Source organism: Penaeus monodon, chromosome 21 (assembly GCF_015228065.2).
Source record: "Penaeus monodon isolate SGIC_2016 chromosome 21, NSTDA_Pmon_1, whole genome shotgun sequence".
NCBI lineage: Eukaryota > Metazoa > Arthropoda > Malacostraca > Decapoda > Penaeidae > Penaeus > Penaeus monodon.
Genome location: NC_051406.1, coordinates 20,718,358 through 20,719,240, shown reverse-complemented (window position 1 = coordinate 20,719,240; position 883 = coordinate 20,718,358). Strand labels below are relative to the sequence as shown.

General features: G+C 34.7%; 1 protein-coding gene across 1 annotated transcript in view; it reads right to left on the bottom strand.

Moving 5' to 3' along the window:
* The window catches only part of LOC119586328 (metastasis-associated protein MTA3-like), a gene marked incomplete at its 5' end in the record, with an annotated part of 92,111 nt that overhangs the window by 10,090 nt on the left and 81,138 nt on the right, over positions 1-883 (bottom strand). The window contains 1 exon segment of the mRNA XM_037935038.1: positions 216-326. Within this exon segment, the coding sequence (XP_037790966.1) occupies positions 216-326 (111 nt within the window).

Here is an 883-nt window from a genome sequence, read left to right as displayed (position 1 = left end):
TGAAACAAGTAATTTTTTTTTTAAAAAGTCACATTTAAAAATGCAAACTCAAAACAGACTACTTGTGTGTCAAGAGACTTGTTTTGTACTTCCCTGACACTTGCATCTAATTCTAGCTTGCCTTTTACCAACCACAACTTGCCCTGAAGAGTGAAATACACAGAAACAAGCCTACAAGCTACATAACAGGAAGGCAACATCCACAAGGAACCTACCGTCCATTCCATTGATCTCCTCGTAGGCCCTTCGCTTTAGCAAAGTTGGCGAGGTGTTATTGACAACAGGAAGCTCTCTGTTGGGTACTGGTGTGTATATCAGACTGCCATCTGTAAGACATTGGAAAAGTTGTTGTTACCTCCTTTGTCCAAGACCACCTTCTCATCAGTTTAAAGACTGTTCACTAATTAATGGTGCACCATTGAAAGGAGCATGTATAATGGTTATGTTTTTATATCCATACCGTACCTCTCCTTGTTAATTACTTCTCATTCAATGCTGCCACTACTCTTTTTACTTTGTTATTCTCTCTCTCTCACCTTGTAGATTTACTGGTTATGGTTATGTTTAGCCTCATTTCCAAAATAAATTTTTTTGTAATCAAAATATTTTTTTTTTATTCTTTTACATTTAAAAAACAATTTTAATCAAACCTCCTGCTTCTAAGAGGCAACTGAAACTCATTTACAATTATATTTTTTCAGAGAATTTCTTCACATGCTCCCATAATTATATAAACTACGATAATGAAAACAATAAAAAAATCCACAGTTTAAAAACAGGAATACAATCTTTCCTTAAATGATAAACATTTGTATAAAAAACTGCAAATACATGTGTCTGTCTGCCAAAAAAGAAAAACACAGAAATGGGGATGGAGGGGGGG